The sequence below is a fragment of the Chelonia mydas genome, chromosome 5 (genome assembly GCF_015237465.2).
Source record: "Chelonia mydas isolate rCheMyd1 chromosome 5, rCheMyd1.pri.v2, whole genome shotgun sequence".
Lineage (NCBI taxonomy): Eukaryota > Metazoa > Chordata > Testudines > Cheloniidae > Chelonia > Chelonia mydas.
In genome coordinates this window covers 89,795,729-89,821,430 of record NC_051245.2, presented here as the reverse complement: position 1 = coordinate 89,821,430, position 25,702 = coordinate 89,795,729, and the positions used below count along the sequence as shown (strand labels likewise).

Here is a 25,702-nt window from a genome sequence, read left to right as displayed (position 1 = left end):
CCTAGCCAACATTAAATATTTTGATTCAGGAGTGTTGAAATACCTAGTTTCTAGCAAAAACATTGATATGGGATATTCTGACATTTATAAATTGAATTTTTTCCTAAACTTTCCATAAAAAAAAAAAAAAAAAAAAAATCAGTATTTTGACCTTTTGTCCCAATTTGGGGCAAAAACAAAAGGCCAAAATATCAGAATTTCGTGTACAATAGAAATTCCAATTTTTAAACAGCATTACTGGAGACATTCAGAGGCCACTGATGGTCCCTGTGACACAGAACAATTAGAATGATCTGATCTTATTCAGATCAACTCCTTTTATTCACTCTAGTTGTCAGGCAAGTATAATAACTGAACAAGTTGGTAACAACAGGATCTCTGAATGTTAAAGCAATTTGACTCCTATTTCCCTCCCCTAGGATGCATCTGTAACTGCAGTGCTTCTCACTATGTGCTGCATTTTTAACTAAATGGGGCTTTACTTTGTAATGGCATGTTGACACTTAAAAGGCTGCAAACGTGCAGCTGCGCCAAGGCAGCTGCGCAGCTGGAGCGCTTCCGTGAAGACACTACCTACGCCAATGGGAGAGCTTGTCCTGTTGCGTAGGTAATCCACCTTTCTGAGAGACAGTAGCTATGTTGACAGGAGAAGCCCTCCCATCAATATAACGCTGTTGCTGACTACACCGCGAGTTAGCTCAGCACGCTGTCACTCAGGGGTGTGGATTTTCCACAGCCCTGAGCGATGCAGTTATACTGACATAAATTGCTAGTATAGACTAAGCCTAAAAGTATTCACCTCTGATCAGCAGAAAAGTGACACTGAGTAGCTATTTACGACGCCAGGTGTTCTCTTATTGACCCACAATGCTGATGTGTTATGCATGCTTCCACAGCAAAAAATTTACAGTTAGAAAGGACACCACAGGGCTAAAAACAATTTAAAAATACGTAATATTTAACCCAGAAAGCACCAGAGCTTTTCCACATAAGTATATTTAACAAACTGATTATTTCATTTAACATAATTAACTGACATACAGGGCCAGATTATGCGTAGGATTTATTTATATATCTGAGAGATTGAGAACAGTGGGGTAAGGAGAGTGCAAGGAGCCTCCCAACCCTCCTCTCAGGGACAGTGTAAGGGTCAGATATACTTGCAGGCCCCATAGCTCCCAGCACCACCTCACACTGCTCCAAGACCATGGCCCAGCAACACTCCACAGCAGCCCACAGAATAGGAAAACAGCGTAGAGTCCAATGTTGCAATCCCCTGCTACTCTCCCTGGAAACTCCACACAATACAGGGATTATTATCTTAAAAAGCTAAATTAAACCCATGAAGATTTATTGATGAACAAATCATGGACCAACAATGGGAACCTGGGGCCTGACCATAGGGAAGCCTCCCATTGACTGCAGTGCACTTTGGATCAGGCCCCTGTTTGGCAAAGATGTGGGAAGGTGGAAGTTTGCCAAATAGCATGAATATTGGTCATATTCAGAAGACAGTGTTCAATCACATACTCAGGAGTGCATGTGGCTGAATGGGATTACAAGGAGAATGCCAGATTTCATAAGTGCATTCCAACCAACCTGTATTTAGCACTAAAGATGCCCATTCACGCAACAGTCATTTTACTATAATTTTGTATGCTATAGGGAAGCAATTTCTTGGACTTTTCAAAGTGGAAGCAGTTTGCTTCTGTTCATGGAAGAGGTAACAAGAATTATCTGAAGCAGGAACAGTGAAACAAAAACAAAAAAACCCAAAAGCCTCTGTTATAAATTAGAGCCTCATACGGAGTTTTGGGATAGAAGCAGAAACTGAGAGATTGTTATAAAGATGTGACAAAGAGAAGTACAGTAAGACTCTGAGTTTTATTTCCTGATCCCAGTTATATGATTTGAGTCAGGAATGCAAAAGTTCGGGTCTGTCACATAACAGAGGTCAGTATTCACTGTACAGTTGTATCATCTTGTTGTGTGCCTAAGAAACCAAGTTTGTCCATTTTAAACAGGACAACCAGATGCAAAGAGCACAAGAACATATAGAAGATACATTGCAATATTACTGAAAAACTACTGGAGATGGAACAAAATTAAAGTCTTTTATCCAAACTTCAATCCAAAGCTAAACTTTAAGATAAATACCATCCTGCACCCCTTCTTTGAAAAAACAAAACAAGAAACAACCCCTTTTTAGTCACAATGCAGTTCCTTTCTTCAGGTCATTGCCAAGAACAGACACAGAGAAGGACAAACAACAGTAACAGCAGCTATAGCTAATACAGGACATCCAGGCACAGACGGGGAATTCATGGGTGACCACTTTATGCTGGTAGAGCTGATGCAAAGTCGTCAACACCAGCTCCAAGTGTCCCACAAGCAATATCCACAGTGTAAGGGGACTACCCAGCAGGTCTGGAGCCTTGCCACTAGCTCTGCATCCCCAGCAGGAGCTCCTAATATAGGAAGCATGACAGGGGCTTTCCACAGTAGGAACGAGCTGTAGGGAGAGAGGAGTGTGCTGTTACAACCTGGCTATTCTGCATTGATATAATAGCTCACAGGGCATCCTACAGGGACACTCATTTGGGCAGCACCCAGGAGACCCCAGAATAGGGGCGGCACAAGCAAACACCTCTCAGTCCCTGCACTGGTTTCTTCACCAGTACAGGGATGAATCTGTTCTAGAAGAACAGCTACGAGAACAAGACCACTAGTGTTGGTGGCCTTCAGCTGCATTGTTGTGGGCTGAAAACCAGTAGTGTGGCCTGGCAGATATTTCAGCTTCGTACAACGAATATCACACAAGCTGTATGAACATACAGTAATGTGACATGGGAGAAACCCACAGTCACTGCAGTTGAATCCTCTCCAAAACCACATACTCCTATTTAATTCATGATGAGCACCACTTGGTGCAGCAAAAGAAGCCGCTTGTGTGGCCCAAGCCTAGTCCCCTGCTGCCTATTTCCCTATGCCAGCACATATTCTGAATCACTTCCCGAGGAAAGCAACATTGTGACACAATCTCTCTTCCCCCCTCCTACTCCTCCATGTCATCCAGTTTGCATACTGCTGGCACTCCCACTTCTAGGATTGCAGACTGCTGGTATTTTTCTTCAAGAGGAAAAACGCTGAATGATCCATAGCCATCAAGCAGAGCACGTAGTTAACCTATGGAATCATGTGTTCTTATTCCGACTTCCCTCATCCTTCCTCCCCCAGGCCCTCCTATGATTTGACAAACCCACTTGTGGTTGCCTTGACTTAAATTAGACTAAGTTCTTTGGCCAAGGGACTGTCTCTTCCAATGAGTATGATCAGCATCTGGAATAATGAGTCCTGACTTCACTCCCGGGTGCTACTATAATTATAGAGGTGCTGTTCGCATTACCATATGTAAGATCGTAGTAAGAGAGGAGCAGCTGTGACCTTGGCTATATTAGTGACCCTCAGCAGAAATGACAGTCTGGCAGTGCCAGTAGCAGCACCATCCATGAATGGACAGAGGTTCAGCGTTTCCCTGGTTGATGTATAGTTGGCAAGGGCTGAGATGCACTTTCAGCTGAAGATTTATTTCAGATTTACACTGATGAGGCCATCCAGCCAACCCTCTGGGCTAGTGAGCTCAAAGGCAACACTCAGAGTCACGGAGTTTAAGGCCAGAATAGACCACTCGATCGTCTAGTCTGACCTCCTATGTATCACAGGCCACCACCACCACCCAGCACCTGCACACTAAGCCCAACAGTGGAAAGGAGACCAAAATAAATGAGTCCCACCAAAGACTAGACTATTATGTGCCACAGGCAGAGAATAGGAGGGAGTGAGGTACACCAGTGCCTGAAGCCCCTGCAATGGCAGGGAAATTATTTAATGTGATATACCCACATAATCCTGACTAGTGACCCTCACCCACATGCTGCAGAGGAACGGGGAAAAAAAAAAAAAAAAACCAAGGTCACTGCCAAACTGACTTGGGAGAAAATTCCTTCCCAATCCGACATATGGCGATGAGTTAGATCTGTGCAGGTGAGCGTTAAGCGCCTGAGAATGTTCACTGCCCCCTCAAAGCACTGACTCTCCCCTGTCCAGTGACCCATCTCCAGCCCTGGCCATCCCTGATACTTCAGAGGAAGGAGATTTTTAAAATGCCCAGAATATACTGGGGGAGGAAAACAATGCCTTCCTGATCCCTGCCGGTGGCCAGCTGAAACCCTGAAGCATGAGCCTTAGAAATACAAGACCTAAACAGGAAGTGAGCCCCAGGGCAGTTGACCCCTTCTTCCCACAGTCACAAGCAACTGAGTCAGACAGTTGCGCTCATAAATTTGGTCAGCTCTCTCTTAAAACTAATTCTTTGGCCCCGCAATTCTGTGATCGAATGTACCCCTGTATTCACACCCTACACACCACTGTAATAATAATGTACAAAGTAAGCCTTGTGAGGTACCATTTTAAAATTCATAATTTGCTGATCAGTATTGTCCTGATAAAATATGTGTCAACATTGTATGTGAAGTTATAAGATAACACTATATGGTGTTTTTAATGCATGTTCCTAATGGAGGTCTGTCTTAAGCAAAGAAAAGTGTTCTATGCTTAATTTGCATTAAAGCAGTAAACAGAGTCATCAAGCAGGAAGGGAAAGAAAGGAAGCTCAAATAGGTGAGTAAAAAGCAGTAGGGGACATCCTTCCCCATAGACTTGTCATCTCCTGGTATCCAGCTGGAAATGTATTTTTCGTGTAACCACTGCTGACTTTTATGCCTCATTACTTGTACTCACTTAGAATCTCTTTGTGGTTAATAAACTTGTTTTATTGTTGTATCTAATCCAGTGTGTTGCAATTGAAGTGTCTAAGTGGAAACTCCATTTGGGGTGGTAAATTTGTGCATATTATTTCTATTAAAGAAATAATAGACTTTATATAATTTGTATTGTCCAGGAGAAGACCCAAGGCTGCAGGACAAGGGTGCCACAGCTGCTCATTAGTCTAGATTGTTCCCTGATATGTCACGAACTCTGACTAGGAGGCTGTTCCAGAACCTCATCCCTCTGGTGGTTAAAAACCTTCTTCTAATTTCCAGCCTGAATTTGTTCATAGCCGTTTAGAGCCATTTGTTCTTGTGCCAGCTTTATCCTTTAAATTTAAACAGTCTTTACTCTTCCTGGTATTTACCCCCCTAATGTATTTATAGAGAGCAATCATCTCCCCTCTCAGCTTTCTTTTGCTAGACAAAACAAGTCAATCTCTTCCAGTCTCCTCTCATAAAAGAGGCCCTCCATCATCATAGTAGCTCTTTCCTGCACCTGTTCCAGTTTAAGCTGATCTTTCTTGAACATGGGTGACCAGAATTGTAAACAGTATTTAAAGTGAGTTCTTACCAGTGCCTTGTACAATGGCATTAATACTTCTCAATCTCTACTGGAAATTCCTCGCCTAATACATCCTAGGGTTGCAGTTGCCTTTTCCCCAGTCATATCACATTGGTGGCTCAGTCATCATCCTGTGATTGACCCATGCACCCAGGTCTCTCTCCTCCTCTGTCACTTCCATCTGATGAGCCCCCAGCTTGAAGCAGAAATTCTTATTAGACCCTACATGCATGACCTGCTGTGCACTGTCCACCCAGTACCACCTACGTCGGTCTTCAACTGCTGCCAGGACTATTGCATAAGGTCAGAAAAATACCCAGAGTGCTTCTCTCCAGGCTATTTTGATACTGCCATAGCCCTCACTCTGCTGCTCATCATACTTTATACTTTACCCCTCTTAGCTGGAAACCCAGCTATTCCAGAATAACATCTAAACAGGACTTCTGAATCCAATTATCAGTTCCTTTCCAAAATCTGATTTCAATATTAAAGTAACATTCAGAGAACCAGACCCGCTACTGAAATAAATCAGCACAATTCTACTGAAGGCAATAGAGCTACAGTGATTTATACCACTTAAGGCCCTAATCTGCATTCATCAGCATACAGCCAGTAGGCCACACTTTTCAGTAGACAGTGATGTACATGTGCTATTGATGGAAACTGGCTGATTTGTTTTAGTTTTGTTTGCATTCATATTAAATTGTTTAGCCATCCGTTTGGTTTGTAAAATCATCATTTAAAAGATATTAATTTTCACAAATTATTTCAATTGGTGATACTATTGCAGAATATTGTGTTTACAGGTACACTATTGATTTTGATTATTTATTACAAAATTTTAGTTATTAGAGGAGTACTGGAGAGATTCCCACCACACTTACACACAAACTGTCATCTAACCCTAATCTATAGGTCTAAGACACAATCTCTTCCTGGCGCTATACATCAATCCCTTCTACGAGTCTGTGGCCTAAAAATCACAATCTAGCCCTCATATATAGCTGAGCTTTATAACATGCTACATGTAGGTGTAGTAAACAACTCTTCTACCACAGCTGGCAATTGTCTAATTTCTCTCCCTTCCTTCTATTTTAAACCATAACCATCACCTGGGACCTAGTGCAGATTCTAGAGAGAAAGTGTAATATGTTCTCCTTGGCCAGCATGGCTCCGTAAGACAGCAGCTGCACCCTGCACTTGCTGAAGCTGCCAAAAGGTCTTAGTGATGCAGGATGTTGTTTTGGATACTCTGTGTTAAACATTGTGCGGCTTCACAAAACTACCTGGGGGTTTTCCTCCTGAAATAAACCTACCTGCCAGTAATACAAATAATTCTGCACACTTCTTAAAGACTCTACAATTAAGCTGTATCAACTGACAGAATGAGTCTCTATTATCCTTAGCTCAGAATAGGCTCAGTGCAGTATTTGAGTAATATCAGCTGATGCATGAAAACCAGCTAGCTGAAGCTGAACCGCGACAAGCCAAAAGCTGGTGGGCAGAAAAAAGCATTTTCAAGAGTTTGCAGCCACAATGCAGCTTTCTTTGGTTGAAAGTCCACACCCACAACTGTCAATTCAGCCAGTAGTTCAGGAGCATTCTTTGATTCCTAGCTTGTGCTAAGTTCTTGAATAGCAACAGCCACAAGTAATGCCTTCCATCATACCCAGCTGGCCACGAGACTCCATCCCATCTTGGAGAACAATGACCTGGCCACAGTTATTCGTGCCTTTGTCATTTTACAGCAATGCAATATACCTGAGCATGAAGCCTTCAGCACTTACGAAACTCCAGTGCTACAGAATACTGCAGCACATCTCTTCAGCAACACAAACTACCATGAGAGCACATCTATCATCTGCCCTCTAAACTTTCTGAGGGGCCAGTCTGTGTCTGTGCAATGAACGCCCCCAGGACTCAAGGACCAACACAAACCTCATCACATTCCACTCTAAGAGCAAGGCACGTCTTTGACCATGCCTTCTCTAATATATGCACACATAGCAACAGGTATATTTAAAGAAACAAAACAAAAAAATACCAAAACAAGATACTCCTCCGCACATACTTCTCCCCCTATGGAGAGCATGAGACAACAAACACATGACAGATATTAGTCAGATACTACAGTAATGACTGCAGTGTAAAAATCTATATAGAAGTGTTCTCCTATGGAAGTGATGGATGCATTCTCAATGTCAGTCACCCTCAGTGCTACACCCTCTGTCTGGGAGGATTGCTGGGTTTCATACTTCTTACAGAGAGTTTGGGAATTTGTCCAAATCCTATTTAGAAGAAAGTCTCTAGACACTGCATCACTGCTAACTTGAGAGTCTGCAGACTCTCCCTTCACTCATTCTTTTCCCTTGCCTACACTGTGATAGGACAGTGGATTCCAACTTCTTCCAAGTGTCTCTAACAGTTAACTGGCTGAACCTGCAGAATTCCGCTGTCCCTCACTCATTTGTGCCCATATGTAATGCAAACTAATCTTGGGATTGCAAGACAGGATATGGCAGCAACCCAAGATCCACTGTGGGAAAAACTATGCACAACTGAATGGGAAGCAAGTAGCAGTGGCATTCTCGAGACCACCTCAGAGGCTCATCATTAAAGGACTTTGGAAGGATTTTTAGGGGAATCCTACAGCACCTGTTAAAATACTGGTACCTGAAGTACCCAGTGTTGGTACATGTACTGGACCAGTAACTGGGATCAACTCTGTCAGAAGTAGGCAAACAGCAAAAAGCACCAACCTTTAATCTCAAATATTTACAGCCCCATGGCTGGGAAAGACTGTTTATTAAGTCTACAGTTTATTCTTAGGCATGCTGAATCATATCCAGACTGAAGCAATTGTCACATTTACAGAGAAAGTAACTATGCAGTTGGGCATATGTGAAACTCTAGCAGCAGAATTCACAACTCCAGAGAAACAATTCTACAGCAGCAAGAACTTTACTTTTTAGGTATCAGATTTTTCTGATTCAAATTCAGATTTTTCAGATTCAAAAAATGTTCTGTGCATTATTTGCTACCCACCTCAACAACACTATTTTCATATGGGATCTGTGCTTGTTTTGGCTTTGCTACTAGAATAAAATGCTATGTTAAGGTTGAACAAATGTAAATGGTAAGGCTTTGCTATGGCAATTGTGCAAGTTAGTCTTCATTTATTGTCTAAAGTTTCACCACTTTGTTGGCATATGGGACACTGAAGCATCTTGTCAAACATAATGCTAAATAATTTATACACTGCAATGGTTTATCATAAATCAAGTTCTGAAAAGCTCTTAGTCAAACCACCAGACTCCACAGCTTTAAAAAGAAGAAAATCTTATTTTAATAATGCAAGAACACCACCTTAATTTCACATAATGGACCTGATGCACTCTGTTTATGGACTTTGTTTGAATTCATTCACTCCTGTTTTATTATAAGCAAGATCAAATTAATCAGTCAGCAGGTATTATGAAAAATAGGGACTTTCTTCTTCCTTGCAGAGGCTGTGAGAACAGTGTGACACTTGGGAAGCCTCTTCCAAAGAGTACAGTTGCTCGCCGGTGGCAGTCTCTGAGCAGTACTTGTGCTGCTACCACCGGCGCTAACCTCTGTGCTGAGGACCAACTGTGATTTCATGCTTTCCACAACCTTTCTGTATCTCTACAGCTTCATCTCTCACAATTCACCTCATCTGCTGGGACCTCACTTTTTATTAGCACAAGTGACTAACCTCAGGAAGCTGAATCATACAAATGAAAGTATGCAAAACTGTACGTGTAAAGCTATGACTCCGACATCACTTCAAATTTACTGTTCCAGCTATTTTTTGTTGAGCTGCATATTTCTGAACTTCATCCAGTATTTTCAAGACAAGTTAACAATGTTTGGGCCCCAGCAGGTTACGTGATACGTGGCTGACCATTTCACAGTAGTAGGAACCCAGGGGGAAGAATGTGCATCAGGATCCGGAGAGAGTCTCCTATTCACTCATTTACAATGGACAGTGAAATTGCACAGATTTTCCTCACAAGCTCCAGCTACATGTGACACTTTTATGCCTGTGTCTGAGGTACAGGTAAAATTCAGATAAGTGAACTCAATCAAGATCATGAGTAAGGGAAATACAGAATAAACAACGTTGCTTCCTTGGAACAAAGGTATTATATTTTTAATCCATATTCATCGCTCGATATGCATTGTCTGAAGTCAAGACAGTAAGGGACTCAAATATTTGTTTAAAACCATAAGCAGCAGTGGTAGCAGCAGTACCCAATATTTATATTATGGTATTGTCCAAAGGCCCTCATCTGGACTGGGGCTCAGCTTTGCTGTGTGCAGTACACACGAGAGAGCATCCCTGAGCTGAAGCGTATACAGTATGGTCCCTCAAAGAACACAATCAAGGTATGTACCACTGGCTTCCATGAATTCAGCGTCCAGGCAGCAATCCTGCAACTCCTAAGAAAGGCCAAAACAGAATCTACAACTAGCATAAAAGTACATATTCCTGACAACGAGTAGTCAGTGACTGCATTGGTGTATTGACTGCACCTTTTGACTTCTCACTTCTTGAACAAATTTGTACTGGGGGATAATTTCATGTGCTTGCTTAAGACTACGCACTGCTTAAGGGAGGGTGGCCCTTAATTTCCCATATAATTCCACAGCATTAACATATTTACCCATGAGAGGTTTAGGATCACACAAAAAAGCCAGAACTGTTGTCTAATTAGAAACAGATATCCCTCTGTTTATGCCGGTGTTTAAAAATTAAAATATATAATTGTTTCTGCTCATTCTAATTTGGGGTAAATATCTTCAGTTTTACTGCTTATGAAGGATTAACTACATTGATCTGAGCTATTGCTAACTGAGACTCTCCTAATAAGGCAGGTGACGTGCAAGTGGCCCAAACATAGCTTAGCAATGCAACTTCTACAGTATTCCAATTCTATAGGTCCAAGAAGAGGGTGTTAATCATCCTGATTTTTGCCAAATTTATTTTATTTGTGGTGCTGACAAGTATCCAATGGGAGCTACACTGAGATGATCAAACTCGTTTACATTTTTGACCCATATCCAATTTCAGCCTATTGTAGGTCTCCAGAGAGGAAAAGGCTTGTGTGCTTGCCACTGTGCCATTTAATTCCCCAGCTAAACCTTATCTGTGCAACAGAACAATATGGCGCTGAAGCTGTTCTCAATTCACTGTCCAAAGGCTTCAGTTTCTAATGCTGATTATCGCTTACCACTCGCAACCAACAATATTCATTCAAAACCACACAGAGAGAAAATAAGGATACACAGGCATAAAAAAACTGAGAGGACAAAGTGCAAGACCACCTTCCCCTAGAGGAAAATGTGCTCATTGCTGTGCAAATGACTGCACACAACATTGGCACTAATACACTTTGCAAAGTATATCACCTGGAAATAATGCAAAGATGCTAATGGTGAATGCTAATTGGAAAATTTCATCTGACGAGCTGTTTTCTATATTTACAGCTCTCCAAGCTCATGCACCCTGTAAAAAGTGAACTGGGATAGCGGACTGCCTTTTGCTGTTAAACTCAATGTTCTTTCTGCGAGCAACTTCAGAGAAGCAGCCCCTGCATAAAATGTACTGCTACAGAATCCACTGCACTGTCAGAGCCTGGAGCTAGAACCCTTTAGCATAGCTGCTGCTCCTCATGAGTCATGACTCAATCTTGCCCCCCTTCACTAGCAACTAAGACAATAGCAAGGTGCAGTGCGCAATTTAAAATACACCAATTATGCTCAGGTCTATAGACCTACGTTTATTGGTTCATTTGAATCACATGAAGTGAGGGAAATGAATTTAATAAGCGAATTTAGAATGAATTATGGATTAGGGTCTGAGAGCACTTCAACAGTAATACTGTAGCTTTGCATTAGAGTTTGCCTGCTTGTTACCCATATCAATACAATGTAACTTAGAAATAAATGTAGTGAGTGTTCCTCTACATACCCGCTGTTTCTCAGGGTCGACATATCGAATGCCAAAATAGTCTTTTTCCAGTAAGCTGTAATAGTTGCAGATATGATCTATGAGAAACTGACCTTTGGTCTCCTTCTGGAAAAGAAAAAAAAAATAGTAACCTTATATTGTATTACTCTAAATATACTCAGCGCACATTCTAAACCCATTATTTATGAACTTTTAGAAGTCTAATAAAGAGAGTTACAGAAGGCAGGAATAAGAGCTTTTATGGCAATCAGGTGAGGACAAAAGCAATGAATAACCACTTCCCTTGAAGCAATACAAAAAATAAAATGTGTTCTAAAAATGCTCTTGTATTCATCTCTGTCTCTTCACAGATTGCTACATCAGAACAAAGGGTGGCGTTTCCTCGGGTATACTCCTGATTACTTCTAAAATTGCACATTTAGAAAATCCAGTTACAGCTCTCCAAGCTCATGCACTCTGTAAAAAGTGAACTGGGTAGCGGACTGCCTTTTGCTGTTAAACTCAATGTGCTTTCTATGAGCAACTTCAGAGAAGCAGTCCCTGCATAAAATGTACTACTACAGAATCCACTGCACTGTCAGAGCCTGGAGCTAGAACCCTTTAGCATAGCCGCTGCTTCTCATATATATACTGTTAACCACGTTTCTATGGGATGTTAGTCTGTCCAACTTATCCATCCTTCTCTGCAGACATAAGCATTTTGCATAATGGCACTATGGGCCATTTATTTAGCCACAGAATTTCAAACCATTCACATGTTTTTTGCAGTCATAAAACTTATGTGTTGGACCTGATTTTGCACTTCTAAGATCTGTTTGCAGAGGCACACCCACTCTGTGTGCACCACTCCAGATACACTCATTTGTTCTACCCATCCACTCATATGTGCATGCAATTTATGGATTTGAGTGCTCACTCAAATGTGGATAAATCAGTTATAGAGATGCCCAGGTATCTTGGGCCTGAAGATCAAATTCCTTACTATGCACCAACACCCTAAAGACTTATCAGGGATTTCTCATTTAAAAAAACAAAACAAAACAAAAACCTAGCCACAGACAAATCACTTGAGAATTTTCATCTCTAGTCAGACAATTCTGGAGATGATTCCCTGATATTAAAGACAGAAGTAGTATTTATAGCATTTATGATATACCATACCTACCAATAGTTTAAAGCTACAAATACCAAAGGGACATTTGTGGATAAAGATATGAATATACTTTTTAGCACTACTGAGATACATAGGATTAGGATAGTTTTGTGAGTTTTTAAAAGTGACATGCGGGCAGGGAATATTAAACAATTTACTTGAAAAATAAATGTAATTGATAGATATGCAGTACTTCTCATTGCTGCGCACAGTGACCCTCAGTGGAAAGAACTCCCCACCTACTAAGGAAAACCGTGAAAGTCAGAGAGCCAGGGAATAAGAGCCTATGCTAAAGGTCTAGCACTAAGTATCACCTGTCTTTCTTGGGACCTTTGTGTGGATAAGGGATTCCCAGTGCCTCTATCCTCACAGCACAGGTTGTAGGGGGGAACTTAACTGCCACATCCATACAGATCATTTAGTCCAGTATCCCCTCTGATAATTGCCAATACCAGTAATTCCAGAGGAAACTCTGGGGAACCCCATCTAGAAAGACACGGAGAAACTACCCATGAGGTTAAAAGATTACTTACGCTCTGAAGCATGAGGGTATTTAACCCCACCCAACTACATACATTTTGTTTTAATTTAGCCAATGTAAACTAATCCTTTCCTGAATCCTGTAAATTTTGGCTTCAATGGTATTTTCTAGCAATAAGTTCTACTGGTTAATTAGGTGCTGCATAAAAAAAACCCAGAATATAAACTACCTAAGGAAACCTTTTTAATTTTTCATTCTGAAAGGAGTAAGATCATTTATACAAGCCTTAACACTGATTGACTCCAGCAGGTTTTTTTTTAAAAAAAACAAAAAAACAATTAAGCAGGTTTTAAGAATTTCACAATAAATTTAGCCACCCTGAAAAGCTTTCATCACACAGAGGGCACATTCAATTGTTTGAAATTAAACCTACGTCTTGCACAACAATGCTGGTATCCAGCCAGGCATAAGAGGCCTTTGGTACAGAACACATCATACTGAATAAGTTATTCCTTTGTTTCCTTGTTATCAGCATGAATCTAATGATGATCAAGCTATAAGGGAATATGGGATTCAGAGCAAGCAATACTTTCCAAGTGAAACACATGCATCACCACACCTCCAAAATGCACAGGTCAAAGGTGTTTACAAATTAAGAAAGCAGAGCATGCTTTTTTCCCCAAAGCGTATGTTGAACTGCAGAAGTTTACTTTCGGAACACATTTCAATCCTTCTATGACAACTGGAGTTCCAAGCTGCTTGTTGTTGCACTGTATCTCATGATAGTCATACACGAAAATTTCACTTGTATTGCAAATACTGAGATTTCAGATTACTTATTCCAAGAATTGTATTCTCAGTACTATGCACCCTGATACTATGGGTGCACAGAAATATCTGTTGGTCTCATCCCCTGCATCTTGTCGGTACCTAGACTGTGAGCTCTTTGGGGCAGGAACTGTCTTTTTCCTGTATGCCTGTGCAGTCCTCACCACAATAGGGCCCTGATTCTTGATTGGTGCTCCTAGGCACTATTGCAACACAAAATTATAAACAAACAAACAAATAAAAAAAATAGACTGGGATTAGACAGACATTAAAGTACATAAAAATAGCTCCCTTTCACCCCTCAGACAACAATGTCCTTAAGAGACTTTAATTAAACTGCACTACACATGCTGTAGTTACCAACAAGATCCAATATCTGGAAGTTGAAGTAGACAAATTCAGATTGGAATTAAGGTGTAAATTTTTAACACTGAGAACGATATACCCACTGGAACAGAGGTTCCCGATCTGAGGGTTGTGATGCAGGGGGTCACGAGGTGTCAGCCCCAGGCCTGGTATGGGGCTCCAGCTGACAGCCCAATCCCCACCAGGTGCAGGGTTGACAGCCCAAGCCCCTGTTAAATTAAATTAACACGCACACATGTTTTTAATTCATGGGGCAGTGTCACACTCAGGGGCTTGCTGTATGAAAGGAGTTGCCAATAAAAAAAGTTTGAGAACCACTGGACTAGATGATCACAATGTTCCCTCGGCCTTGGAACCTATAAATCTATGAACTTCCTTCCTTCCTCCTGCTGCCCTTAGCCTCAATGCAGCCTTCAATATTGTGTATCGTCACCCACTCTTCCTGGACTATCATGTCTCTCTCTCTCTCTCTCCACTCTGCATAAAGACGCTTCTTCTGTGGAACCCAGAGGTATCACACTTTTTGAGCCTCTGTCCTTTTCTATTTTCCCTCTTTTGACCATCTCTTTCTCACAGTCTCTGCCTTCAAACCCAGCTACCACTTATGCACTGATAGGCCTCACTTGAATCTGCCTTTTGTTTAAAATCACGTTCCCTTTGCATCTTCTGTTTCTCCACAATGCATGTACTTAAACCACTCCATTTTTTTCTCCTAGTCCATTCCCTGAAAACTAACATCCTATATTTCAATTTTTAAATGGATCGTTAAATTACAAGCTGTATGGGTAGGCAAAAAACTAACAATTAGCTCTCCCGCCATGCTTGCTATAAATAGATCGCATAGCACTTTACAAATGAGGGTGAGTATTATCATCAGCGTTTTATACAAGAGGTAGCTGAGGCTCAGAGAGAGATGGAGCGACTTGCCCAAGGTCATACACTAAGTCACTGCAGAGGCCAGGTCTTCTGACTCATCAATAGTCCAGTGTACCTGACTGCTTTCCACAGGTAAAAATTTTGTACATCATGATTATGCAAAGTGTTACACAGATAACTATGTAAGCAATAACTATTGCAGAGCTTTGTTATTTGTATAATTACCATTTTACAGGCAAGTTTTGGTACATGCATACACTTTTGGTATGGATACAGTTGCTCTTCCCTGAATCCTCTTCATTGTTCAAAAACTTTTCAGATTCTCTCTAGGGTCCCAATCCAGAGTGGTGCTGAACAGCTTTTACATGGAGTTGTGACTCCTTAGCCCCTTCCAGGATTGCTCTCTCCCTCCCTTCTGCGTTACAATGATATACTGAATCTTCTCTCTTCCTCTCAGCCCATCTCTAGCTCATACTCTAGTTATTCAGACTTTTGTCTCTGTGTTGTTAATTCATTTCTAGATTTCTTTTTTGCTGTATGTGGGAGCATCTGCCATTTCCGCCCTCCCCCCAACACAAGCTTCTCCTATTGTGTTCTCCCTTCCTCTCATTCCTCTCTACCTCCCATTTCCTATGTATTTAGTCTTCACTGTATGTCCCCTACTCTTCCAATCAAAACCCTGCTTCTTCAGGCCCAGGAGATACTACTGCCTTCATTGATCTGCCCTTTATTTCCCTGTCATTAATAACTTTCCGCACTTCCAAATGATGTTAAGCCAGTTTGTCTTTTGTCTCCTTGTATGTCATCCTCCTAGTGACAGAGGATGTGGAAAACGCTAATGTACTCAATGCTTTTTTTGCCTCTGTCTTCACGAACAAGGTCAGCTCCCAGACTGCTGCACTGGGCAGCACAGCATGGGGAGGAGGTGACCAGCCCTCTGTGGAGAAAGAAGTGGTTCGGGACTATTTAGAAAAGCTGGACGAGCACAAGTCCATGGGGCTGGATGCGCTGCATCCGAGAGTGCTAAAGGAGTTGGCGGATGTGATTGCAGAGCCACTGGCCATTATCTTTGAAAACTCATGGCGATCGGGGGAAGTCCCGGACGACTGGAAAAAGGCTAATGTAGTGCCCACCTTTAAAAAAGGGAAGGAGGAGGATCCTGGGAACTACAGGCCAGTCAGCCTCACCTCAGTCCCTGGAAAAATCATGGAGCATGTCCTCAAGGAATCAATTCTGAAGCACTCAGAGGAGAGGGAAGTGATCAGGCACAGTCAGCATGGAGTCACCAAGGGCAAGTCATGCCTGACTAATCTAATTGCCTTCTATGACGAGATAACTGGCTCTGTGGATGAGGGGAAAGCGGTGGACGTGTTGTTCCTTGACTTTAGCAAAGCTTTTGACACGGTCTCCCACAGTATTCTTGCCAGCAAGTTAAAGAAATATGGGCTGGACGAATGGACTATAAGGTGGATAGAAAGTTGGCTAGATTGTCGGGTTCAACGGGTACTGATCAATGACTCCATGTCTAGTTGGCAGCCGGTATCAAGTGGAGTGCCCCAAGGGTCGGTCCTCGGGCTGGTTTTGTTCAATATCTTCATAAATGATCTGGAGGATGGTGTGGATTGCACCCTCAGCAAGTTTGTGGATGACAGTAAACTGGGAGGAGAGGTAGATACTCTGGAGGGTAGGGATAGGATACAGAGGGCCCTAGACAAATTGGAGGATTGGGCCAAAAGAAATCTGATGAGGTTCAACAAGGACAAGTATGGAGTCCTGCACTGTGGACAGAAGAATTCCATGCACCGCTACAGACTAGGGACCGAATGGCTCGGCAGCAGTTCTGCAGAAAAGGACCTAGGGGTTACAGTGGACAAGAAGCTGGATATGAGTCAACAGTGTACCCTTGTTGCCAAGAAGGCCAATGGCATTTTGGGATGTATAAGTAGGGGCATTGCCAGCAGATCGAGGGACGTGATCATTCCCCTCTATTCGACATTGGTAAGGCCTCATCTGGAGTACTGTGTCCAGTTTTGGGCCTCACACTACAAGAAGAATGAGGAAAAATTGGAAAGAGTCCAGCAGAGGGCAACAAAAATGATTAGGGGACTGGAACACATGAGTTATGAGGAGAGGCTGAGGGAACTGCGATTGTTTAGTCTGCGGAAGAGAAGAATGAGGGGGGATTTGATAGCTGCTTTCAACTACCTGAAAGGGGGTTCCAAAGAGGATGGATCTAGACTGTTCTCAGTGGTAGCTGAAGACAGAACAAGGAGTAATGGACTCAAGTTGCAGTGGGGGAGGTTTAGGTCGGATATTAGGAAAAACTTTTTCACTAGGAGCGTGGTGAAACACTGGAATGCATTACCTAGGGAGGTGGTGGAATCTCCTTCCTTAGAGGTTTTTAAGGTCAGGCTTGACAAAGCCCTGGCTGGGATGATTTATTTGGGGATTAGTCCTGCTTTGAGCAGGGGATTGAACTAGATGACCTCCTGAGGTCCCTTACAACCCTGATATTCTATGATTCTATATGCTCACTCCCTGACTCTCTCTCTCTCCACCTCTCTCCCACTAAGAGTGCTACAAAATATCTGCTTCTATAATTAGCTCTGTATAGCCTCCAGGCATTTACAGAATGACTTGGTACTGGAATAGTTTACACGGTGGCTTGTTAAACTCTATGTGTTTATCACTATGGACACACTAATGAAGGCAGAGTGAAGTGTTGGCTCAAAAGGAAGAGGTCTGTACCAAAAAACACAAAATGTGAAAAGGGAAGATGTCTACTGGATGTCTCTCTGATTGACCAAGAGAGGTGGTGTACTCATCAGACTTTGCTCTGTGACAGCAAAATCTAAAAGAAACATCTCTCTGATGCAAATTTTAGGGGTCACTGCTACATATGCACTTCATGTTTGTAAATATGCTACAGAAAGAAAAGCAAAGAGACTAAAACAAGAACAGTGATGCCTTATTACACAGGCAATCAACAAATCTAAAACACAAATTGTTGAAATTCAAGATGTATTTAGTTATAAAATAAGCATGCAGTAATCAGATAAACTAACTAGATTTTAGGAATAAAAACCATTTTGGTGAATCACAAAAGGAAGCAACAAGACGTGGATTTTTCTAACAAAATACATGAAGGAATTCCATTTTTAAACTAACAGTTAAAAAAAAAAACAGACCTAAAATGACATTTTCATTTGACAAAAGTTATACAGAGGCAGGAAGAACAGTCAATGAATGCACTCACTTTTATAGTTGTACTTTCTAAACCATTCATTTTAATGAGTCTGTTGCATCACCCAAATCACCACACGTGGTATTTGAGCTCATTAGTGTGTTATCATCAAAGGCTGGAGCAATCATCCTGTTTTTCAAAACAACAAAGCTCTCTTTCTGAAATCAACTGCTGCACTAACTCTATTGCATGGAAGATTGGTGGATCAAAAAAACCGAATTGAATAGAATGGAATTTTGTTTTATATAATGACTTTCATATTCCAGGTATCCTTAAACTCTTTATAAAGGAGAATGCAAAGATAACCATGTAGGTAAATACAACATTTCTTATACACTCAACAATAGCTCACATATAACCTCAGGATTTGATCCTGCAAAGATTTAACACATGCTTAGTGAGCAGTCCTACTAAAGTTAATGGGTTTTAAATTCCACCTGGACTCTGACCAGGTTTAAGAAAAAATTCTACATTAATAAACACACACAAAGTTACATTTCTCAAAGTTGCAAAATTTTGCCCCTTCCCACAAACACTGTTTTAAGTATTAAAATGTTTTAAACTAGAAAAAAGTAAGGAAAGTCTCAGTTATGGATTTTTTTCCTCATTAGCTTATAATGAAATCAGAGGTTCTGAAATCTGGGGGCTGGTCCCCCTGGAGAGGGGTATGGAATGTATTCTGGGGGAGGGAGCAAGAGAAGCTTTAGGGGAAAAAACTCGGGGGGGGGGGGGTGTGGATAGCGGTTGGGGCAGTCAGGGGACAGGGAGCAGGGGGGGTTTGATGGGCTGGGGTTCTGAGGGGGGCAGTCAGGGGGCGGGAAATGGGAGGGGGCGGGGGCCAGGCTGTTTGGGGAGGCACAGCCTTCCCTACCCGGCCCTCCGTACATTTTTGCAACCCCGATGTGGCCCTCGGGCCAAAAAGCGTGTCCATCCCTGCATTAGGGGATGAGTTGGTCCTTAATCTTTCATGACAGACCGTTTGCTTCAGTGTTACAAGGCAGTGGGTGGGTCTTAAAAATCATCAAAATATGTGCTGTGTAACTTATGGACAGCTCCTAAGTATGAGTAGTTTTATTTGTGTGAGTAGTCCCTTTGACTTCTATTGGGCTACTTATATTAATACAGTTACATGCACTGCTTAAATATGCGGGAGATTAGGCCCTACAGCTGCATACTTTTAGTCCCATTTTAAAACAGGTTTTAATTGAATTTGCTTGTGTTCAGAAAATACCATTTGAATGAAAACAAACAAGGTTATTCTGTGTAATATTGTAGCAGAGATAGATTACAATATTAATAGGACACCATTAGTTTGAAATCTAGCCAAAGTTAAAGTGAGTGTGAAATAGAAGCACCTGCTTCTCTGAGTCCCCCTGTCAATTTTGGTGGTTTTGCAATGCTTTTCCCTCTCTTGTGAAATATGCGGAAGGCCCACAAAAGCAACAGGGGAAACTGACTGAACTGATTATATGCAAGTGATCTCAAATGCACAAATTAAATAAACTGGAAAGAGAGGCAATTTCCTTTTCCTCTCATTTTTTTAAATTATAGTTAATGCTAGGTGTTCCTTGTAACAATGGTAGAAACTAGGAAATTTTAGTAGGTAACAGTTTTTCAGACAAAGAAGTGATATTTCAGTATGAAGAATTTATATGTCATAAAGGATTTATATATGGAAAGAAATACCTGAAGCAGCACATGATGCCACTGAAGCCTGAGATCATAATGAATGATTTAACAAAACAGAGAGTGGTGTAATGCTTAGTCCATCCATGCACTGCAGAAACCATAAACAGCTGCTTTCATGATTATTGTAACATTGCTGAAAACCCTCTTGAGCTCTGACAACTTAGTGATATCAGTCTTTTCTTAACTATATGTTTGGTATACTTGTCACGTATGGTAAAAAAATGGATATGTTAAATACAGTTCAAAAACTATTCTTATTTGCAAAGGAATATGGACAAATTCAGTGAAAAACTGCCAATCACACACAACAGAGCATGGGAATCAATCTGGATCTTAGAATAATGAATATCAAATCCATCCTGAAACTCAACAAGCACCCAATAATAGAGCCAGGTTTCAAATTAAACACAATCCTTACCTAAAATGCCATATTAAGAAGCATGTCAATGCATGAAAATAATGTATATGTTGGAGTGTAACATTCTTGTAAGAAGATGACAAAAAGGCTTTACCAAAGTACATTACTTGAAACTCCACACACATACGAAAGTGTCAAAGCCAGGCTGGGTCAATACAGAAATTGAAACAGCTGCAGGAGCATGAGGGCAGCACTCAAGCCAGATTTCTAAAACCTGCCAGCTAGAAATCTCAGAGAATAATGTTAAGATCTAGCCTGGTAACCATCAAATGTTTCTCAAGCATACGATGCAAGACAGCTGGAGAGGAACACAGCAAAAGTCATAAAAGCATACAAAATGGAAGAGCTGAAATATTCTGGAATGTTAATCAACAAAGTGTCCTTGAAATACTGAATAAGAATGCCAAACAATTAAACCATTTAAACTTTTTTAAAAAAGCAGTACCACGTAATTCAAAACTAACATGTGACCTACATCAAAGCTGATGTGGAGTATCTAAAGGGAAATGTCATCCATATTCTGACGATCATCTTCAAAATGGCCTTAAATCAAATCCCAAAATAGCACAAGCTGTGCACAAAGAGAGGCATTTGCACTTACAAGTTGAGTAGTCAGAGGCAGCATTATCTGACTTAAAAACAACGAGGAGTCCTTGTGGCACCATAGAGACTAACAAATTTATTTGGGCATAAGCTTTCATGGGCTAGAACCCACTTCATCAGATACATGGAGTGGAAAATACAGGAGCAGGTATAAATACATGAAAAGATGTGAGTTGCCTTACCAAGCATGAGGTCAGTCTAACGAGACAAATCAATTAACAGCAGGACACCAAGGGGGGAAAAAATAACTTTTGAAGTAGTAATGAGAGTGGCCCATTTCAGACAGTTGACAAGAAGGTGTGAGTAACAGTAGGGGGAAATTAGTATTGGGTAAATTAGGTTTAGGTTTTGTAATGACCCTATCACTCCCAGTCTTTATTCAGGCCTAATCTGATGGTGTCCAGTTTGCAAATTAATTCCAGTTCTACAGTTTCAAATTGGAGTCTGTTTTTGAAGTTTTTTTTGTTTAAGAATTGCTTCTTTTAGGTCTGTTATTGAGTGACCAGGCAGATTGAAGTGTTCTCCTACTGGTTTTTGAATGTTATGATTTCTGATGTCAGATTTGTGTCCATTTATTCTTTTGCGTAGAGACTGTCCGGTTTGGCCAATGTACATGGCGGAGGGGCATTGCTTGCACATGATGGCATATATCACATTGGTAGATGTGCAGGTGAACGAGCCACTGATGTGGTTAGGTCCTATGATGGTGTCACCTGAATAGATATGTGGACAGAGTTGGCACTGGGGTTTGTTGCAGGGGTTGGTTCCTGGGTTGGTATTTTTGTTGTTTGGTGTGTAGTTGCTGGCGAGTATTTGCTTCAGGTTGGGGGGTTGTCTGGAAGTGAGGACTGGCCCCCCCATCTGAAGTATAACAAGGTCAACCTTTTTGTTGCAAACATCTGTTAAAATCCACTCTACCAGTAGGATCAGAGTTTTGTTTTCTATTCACTGCTGAAGCTTCAAGTATGCATCAAATAGATGAGAAGAGTAACAAAGAAGAAAAAAAATGTAAAAGCAAAAACAATGGACACCTCTCAAACCCAGGGCCTGATTTTGTAAAGTCCTCCAACTTCTCACAAAAGGCACTCAGCAACTCTGAGGATCAGACCCTTTTTTCCTGATTGTTGTTGTTTTCAGATTTGGCTATAACACAGCACAGACATGACACTTAGTACATACAAGCCACTGAATGCCATTATAGTGAAGTTTTACATAACTGCAACCTGGCAAATTTACAGCTGCATATCTGTACCTATTAGGCCATATCCTTCAAGGCTGGCACTTAGTCAATAAAAAGATCATGCTGACTATTGTGCATTTAAAATCTCATACCATAATAATGCAGCAATATAGCTTTCTTCTTCTTGGCATTTAATTTGCCTAGTTTCTCTATTTACGAGAGAGAGAGAAAAAACTGTAATTGTTCTCACATTCAGAGAGAGACAGTGAGTCTGATTCTCCTCCCCCGTAGAGAAGATTTACGCTGACAGAGTTGCACCTAGTTTACATTTATGTGAGAGGAGAATCAGGACTACTATATGCATTTATTGGAGTCCCTAATTTTATATTAAAATTAAGTGGCTAGTCTACGTGCATTTATTTGAATGTGAAATGTGAGAATCAAATAAGTGATCCGAGCCTATTTATTTGAACGCTGTCACAGATATAAGGCATCAACACAAGCAGAGACAATATATGCATGTGCCCTGATCCTGCAAATGTTTTTATACATGTGAGAAGTCTTCACAGCTGTAATTGTGCTTGCAAAAGGTGTTTGCAAGAGACTAACTTGCAGAATAATCCATCAACTGCCTAAGAGAGTTAACAATTCAAAATTGTCCGGAGACCTAGGATTAGAGGACACATTTTTTGGACAAAACTTTTTTTTTAAATGAAGATTTCAGTCAATCAAAACATTTCATGAATTCATGTCAAATTTGCCGAATTTTGTTCAAAAATCCAAAATAGTTTTTAAAAAAAATTCAAAAATCTCATTTTTACATTTTTAAAAATGAAACATTTCATATTTTATTTTAAAAAAGATAAACTAGAAAATTAAATATTTCATTTTGGGTCGAACAAAACATTTAGTTCAAACTAACAAAAAAAATGTAATCGTTTTGGTTCAGCCAGCAAACCGAAAAATCAGTTATTTACACAAATCTGTGGGGATACTCCCTGACCATCACCTCCTTCATTCCCCAGCTCTTATATCACCATGTCCAGTCATTCATTTCAAGCACCAAGAGCCTTTTCTTTCTATATCTTTGTATAATGAACTTGTGTTTTCATCCTAGCAAGAATAGAAAGTCCGTGCTATTGACATTTAGTCTGCAGCCAAAGACAGAGGACTTGCACTTTTACCCAGAAATGTAGCTTTAAAAAGGACATCTGGGAACAATCCTCTGTTCATCTGTGTTTTGGAACAGTCAACATTATGTTTGTTTTCATTTGCACTGGTGTAGCAATAAAGCTCACTGAGTAGCACTGCCAGATAGGGCCACGTGCTGTGAGAATTGGACAGATTTTAAAACAACATTGTAGAGACGTCTTTTGCTGCTTTTGTGGGGGATGGGAGGGAGGAAAGGGGAGAGAGAACATGAGTGAGTGAGAGCGCACGCCTGCATTTTCCAATAAGGAAAAGCTTTTTAAAAACTAAATTCTGAAAGTTCAAGTCCTGCACTAGCAAACAAGATCCAGCCAGTGACAGGATGGCAATAACTGGTGGTAGCAAGGGGTAGCAAGCTCATGTGTTGAAGCTGAATCCCAACCCCACCCTTGCACCCACTCACTGAGAGGCTCTGGACAAGTGTTTCATGACTTGGTGAGCTCAGTGGGATTACTCATGGGAGTAACTGCTCATCAGTGTGAATAAACCGGCCCTCAACCTCTCTGCCTCTATTTCTCTCATGTGTTAAAAAAAAAAAAAAAAAAAGAGGCAGTGCTAGCCTGTTAGGTGCCCTGCGCAGGAATATTGAGGGGCGCTTAACCTTCAAAAAATACTAATTGCATTATTTACACAGATCCAAAAATATACCAACACAACACACACTAATAAAGATGTTAAAAAGTCCATGTGAAATAAGGTGAATGGTATTCTGGAAATACTACTAAATCAGGGGCTCTGTAAAGGTTCGGACCCTGCGGCGCCTCCTGCTGGTAGTCGTTGGGAATTAGCTCGTCCAGCCCCAGAGCGCCCTCTGCAGGCCGATGATCCGCCTTACCGCTGGCCCCTGTGTCCCTCCCAGGACCCGGTGCCCCTTTCTCTGGGGTGCTGCCCCCCTGGCAGTACCCCCACACCCTTGGGTTCTGGGTCTCCCCACCCAGGGGAACCCCCACCCTCTAACCCCACCTCACCTCAGTTTGGGCTACTGCCAGTCCCCACTTACCCCCTTATTCAGGGGAAGACTGCAGTGTATACGCCACTCATCACCGGCAAGGGGGTTTTGGACCTGCTGCCTCTGCCTACCCGTGGGCTGCCCCTCTGCAACCCTGCACCTATTCAGCCTGTAGTCAGGCCTGCAGCCTGAGGCTTTCCAGGCTGGAGCTCCCAGCTCCTCTGGCCCTTCTCCAGCCCTGCTCCACTCTAGGTGTCCTGCTCAGCACCTTGCAGCCAGGCTCTTCTCCCTCTACAGGCAGACTGACTGGACTCCTGACTCATAGCCTCTTTTAGGGGCAGCTGGGCCTGACTGAGCTGGCCACAGCTGCGGCTGCTCCCTTAATCCGGCTGGGCTTTTCCCCGGCGCCCCAGCCCTCTCCCCAGGCTGGCCTCAGCCCTGTCAGGGCCGGAGAGGGTAACCACCCCGCTACAGGCCCCTTGAGTTGCTTCTGGCCCTAAGCAATTGCTACGCTATTGCTTCTGGCCCTAAGCAATTGCCTGGGTTATACTGGGCGGGGTTCGAACTAAGATACGCAACTTCAGCTACGAAGTTTGCTAGTTTGATTTACCTGGCTGTCCTCACGGGAGCGAGTCGATCGCATTGGCTCCCCCGTCAACTCCACTTACTCCTCCTGACGAGGTGGAGTACAGGCATCGATTTGGGGATCGATCTGGCGGGTAGTGAAGATGTACCCTAAAGTCTGCTTATGCCTAGCCCCACCACTGTGTATAATGGAGATAGTAATAATCACCCTACATCATAGGAGTTTTGTGAAACTAGATGTTTAGATTAAGAGTGTTTTGAAAATACAAAGCACAGTAGAAACGCTGTGACCTATCAATGACATTCTCCTTTTCCTCTCACAACTAGCTCCCTCCAATACGTTGCAAGTAACGAGTTATTATTATTCACTTCTAAGTTGCAAAATTTGTGGAATACCAGGAAGACCCAAACGTTATTTTCAAGTTAAACAAACAAAACGAAAAACAATGTAAAAGAGGCATTTGGAGCTGAGTAAAGCCCAGCTTGGAACTGGAACATTTTATGCCAGGAACAAAACAATTATGCCAAAAAAATTGTCTTTGCTATGGAAAAGTTCACACAGTAAACGTCTACACGTCTGAATCATCATCAATATCAACCCCTCTAGGACAGCTCAAAAGCAAATACTGCAAACAAGCACATTTACCAGCTGGTCAGTCCATTAGAAAAGCCCTCTCCCCTAGACTATCTTCGCATGAATAAGGTCTTGCACATGGTATACTTTACTGTGTATAT

The 25,702-nt window shown here is 41.7% G+C and overlaps 1 protein-coding gene across 7 annotated transcripts in view; it reads right to left on the bottom strand.

Annotated features, from left to right (window-relative positions):
* FRMD3 (FERM domain containing 3) overlaps positions 1-25,702 on the bottom strand; it is a 228,458-nt gene that overhangs the window by 113,903 nt on the left and 88,853 nt on the right. For 4 of the 7 annotated variants that reach the window (XM_027827911.3, XM_043546493.1, XM_007065535.4 and 1 more), the window contains one exon: positions 11,387-11,491. The exons of 1 other annotated variant lie outside the window; for it this stretch is intronic. In XM_027827911.3, coding sequence (XP_027683712.1) covers positions 11,387-11,491 — 105 coding nt within the window. The remainder of the gene's footprint in view (positions 1-11,386; positions 11,492-25,702) is intronic. 2 more of the 7 variants (XM_043546490.1, XM_043546494.1) reach the window with 2 other exon arrangements.